A 3142-nucleotide genomic window follows, 5' to 3' on the forward strand; every position below is an offset into this window, starting at 1 on the left:
TTCCCTCCAGTAACTGTGTATCAAACACTAGCTCTTTCTACTCTGTGTAACTATGTGGGAATTCAACCTTGGTATTTCATTGAGCCTGTAGTTTTTAAGTACAGATCTCTTATAAAAGTTTCTAATAATATCACTCTGAACCCACTGAATCACACTGAATATGAACCCAGTACAAAGCTCTTGCTTTCACTTTGCAAACAGGAACAAGAATCATTACTTAAAACAGTGCAAGCCTTAGCCTCAGAGAAAATGCAGTCTGCAGAACAGGGACTCCTCTCCTTACAGTTGTACAGTTAATTAAGTTCTTCAGAGAATAAAAAAAAAACCCTACCCAAAAGCTGCAGTATAAAGACAGAATCTAATAATTTTAAATAGATATTACCAATTTTGATAGCTTTAGGAAAAAGACTAGTAATCTCTTTACTACGATGTAGTAGCTTAAGTGACAGTACTTTGATTCTGTGACAGTGATTGAGACAAGTTTGGTACCTCAACAATAGCTAATCTGAGGCCTAATTATGTCCAAAGGCTAGCTCTTTTGGTAATTATTTCAGTATATTTAAAAACAAAACAAAACAAGCCCTCCCAAAACAAAACCAAACCCCCAAAACAAAACCAGACCCCACCCCTGTTCCTCTGAAACTTCAGACAAACTCTCAGGATTTTGCACTGCCAATCTACTATCTTCCTGACTAATCATTTGGTCAAGTCATATCCATATAAAAAAGAAAGTTTATGCTGTGAACAGAGAAATGTTTATAAAACTAAACAAATGCCTTAAGACGGCAGAGAAAGTACTTAACAAAAGTTTTTAATATCTTTATTGCCAAATTGACTCTCCTGTGAAATGTTCTGTTTTAGAAAGGGCTGGAATGTTGAGAATTGCCTCAAGCAAGAGGTCAGCTTTATGTCACTCTGTTGACACACACAATGACAGACAACCGTCAGCATTACCACTGACCACAAAGTACTACTGTATTGTTAGGCCACCCAGTTACAACATTTTAGTAGCCCTTAGGGCACAATTCTTGCAATATTCCAGATATATTCCAGATATTCTTTTGACAAAGTCAACAAATAAAGCTGAAAATTATACAGCATGCCCCTTTTGAAGAATCATATAGAAATTAAAACCAACTTTACCTCAAAGATTCAGATAATGGTGTTAAAGTGCCATCTCCCCGATCTACCACACGGAAGAAATTCAACTGATCTCCTTCTCGATACACTAAGAAGGTAACTTGTTTGTTGGATGGCCCTTTCTCCCAGATCTCATCTCTACTGGGATCCATGTATTCAGCCATTTCCCTGATAGGGTCTTCCACAGGAACTACAAAGAGAAAAAACAGAATAAAACCAAATTATTATTATTATTATTATTATTATTGTTTTGATCACCTTTGAGAGCTCAGCTCAGTTTACAATGGGAATTCCCAACCTAAAAGATATGCTGAGTGTTTTCCAAGTGAAAATTATCAATGGAATTTCTCCATTTTCATTACTCTATAGATGATCCACGTAACCAAGTTTATCATCAGACTGAACCAATGCCTGATTCTTACTAACCAGATTTTTAAAACTATTTGTATAATGACATCACAGTATCATTTTTTCTGCAGGTGAAGAATTGCTGATTTTAAGACTTGATGATTCTACACATACAAAGATACTTGTTAAACTAAGGGTAAACAAAACGAAAAGGATGGTGCACTTGGTATGCTAAGGAAGAAAAGATATAAAAAAATCCCTTCGTTTTTGTTAAGTATTTTTCCAATTAATTTGGAACTGAAGTCTGCTCGTCTAAAATGCTTAGCTAAGAGAAGCTGTTTACAGTCATGAGATGTTGCATGAAAACCATTATTTTTTAACTGAGTTAACACATACCTCTTCTAGTGTTAATAGGTCCACCTCGCATAGCCAGAACTAACTTCAGAGTGCAGCCTTCTGAAATGCTGTAAATAACAATAAATAAATTCTTGTAGCATTCTTTATTGCTTATGCCAACAATAATTTAGAAACATTCATTGCAATTTTATTCTATACTTACTTATAATCATTCAAACAATAGTCATCCTTCAGCTCCGTATTATTCCAAATTAAGTGCTGCTGAGAGACAGGAATACCTAAACAAAACAAACAAAAAAGAGTATTAAAATTGGAGCTTGGTGGGAGGGCTTTTGGGGAGTTTTGCTTTTTGGAGAATGTGGGTTAATGGAGGAGAGGCGAGAAAGAGGATCACAAAGGAAAGAAAGGAAGCAGGGCGAAGACAGGCACTTGAGCAGCCTTCAGTCATGATATCCAACCTCCCAAGTAGTTATTAAGAACAAAGTTAAGGTTTTTAGCAGGCTTGTGCTCACACTCGGAGTTCAATCTTTTGGCTCAAGGGGTCTGTGGAAGTATTCAATTGCTTCAGGCTTATTGAATACTTGTTCTTTTCCAGTCATCAGATGAGGGAGGTTTTTTCCTGTTTTCTGCACCTCAGAGCTTTACGTCTACTGACAGAAAAAACAGGATAAAACTTCTAACTACAGAACTGCTGAATAATTTAATCACAGACTGATATTCTGTATTACTCACAGTAAAGACAAGGTTGCATTAAGGTAACTGGTGGCAGCTCTATTACGGGGGTGACAACTGTATATGTGTTTTTATCACTGCTTGGTTTGGAACCCAAAAGTTCACATGTACAATATAGTACCATAGCAGTTAGTCAAACTTCGTACTACAAATACTTCTATTTTGTTGTGGGTGTTCTTTTAGGCCATCAGAACGTTTTATTACTTATATCCAGTAATACACATTTTCAACTCAAGTTCTAGGACAGATTTGGCTAACCTTTTTTTACTAAAAGGAAGTAAAAACACTGAATATTGCTCCTTACTAAAAATCCATATTCTACACAATGATTAACTTTGTTTCTTTTTGTCTGCATAGTCAACTTACTTAGATACAGATGTAATACACATTATAGATAGCAAGCATAACCTGAGATCTTCACACATTTTTAGTAGAATGCTGCCACATTCCAAATTTTGGATAGAGTACAAACCAGGAGAGTTATGAAAGGATGAGACATCTCAGATCACAAAAAAAAAAAAAAAAATTAAGGCTAATAGGAAGATGAATAGTTGTCTTTTTTGCT

At 35.6% G+C, this 3142-nt stretch overlaps 1 protein-coding gene across 1 annotated transcript in view; it reads right to left on the reverse strand.

The window, feature by feature from the left end:
• The window catches only part of ZFAND4 (zinc finger, AN1-type domain 4), a 21542-nt gene that overhangs the window by 11244 nt on the left and 7156 nt on the right, over positions 1 to 3142 (reverse strand). The window contains 5 exon segments of the mRNA XM_009583929.1: positions 272 to 275; positions 655 to 680; positions 1139 to 1330; positions 1885 to 1952; positions 2048 to 2123. Coding sequence (XP_009582224.1) covers positions 272 to 275; positions 655 to 680; positions 1139 to 1330; positions 1885 to 1952; positions 2048 to 2123 — 366 coding nt within the window.

Source organism: Fulmarus glacialis, unplaced genomic scaffold (genome assembly GCF_000690835.1).
Source record: "Fulmarus glacialis isolate BGI_N327 unplaced genomic scaffold, ASM69083v1 scaffold41748, whole genome shotgun sequence".
In the NCBI taxonomy this organism is placed as follows: Eukaryota; Metazoa; Chordata; class Aves; order Procellariiformes; family Procellariidae; genus Fulmarus; species Fulmarus glacialis.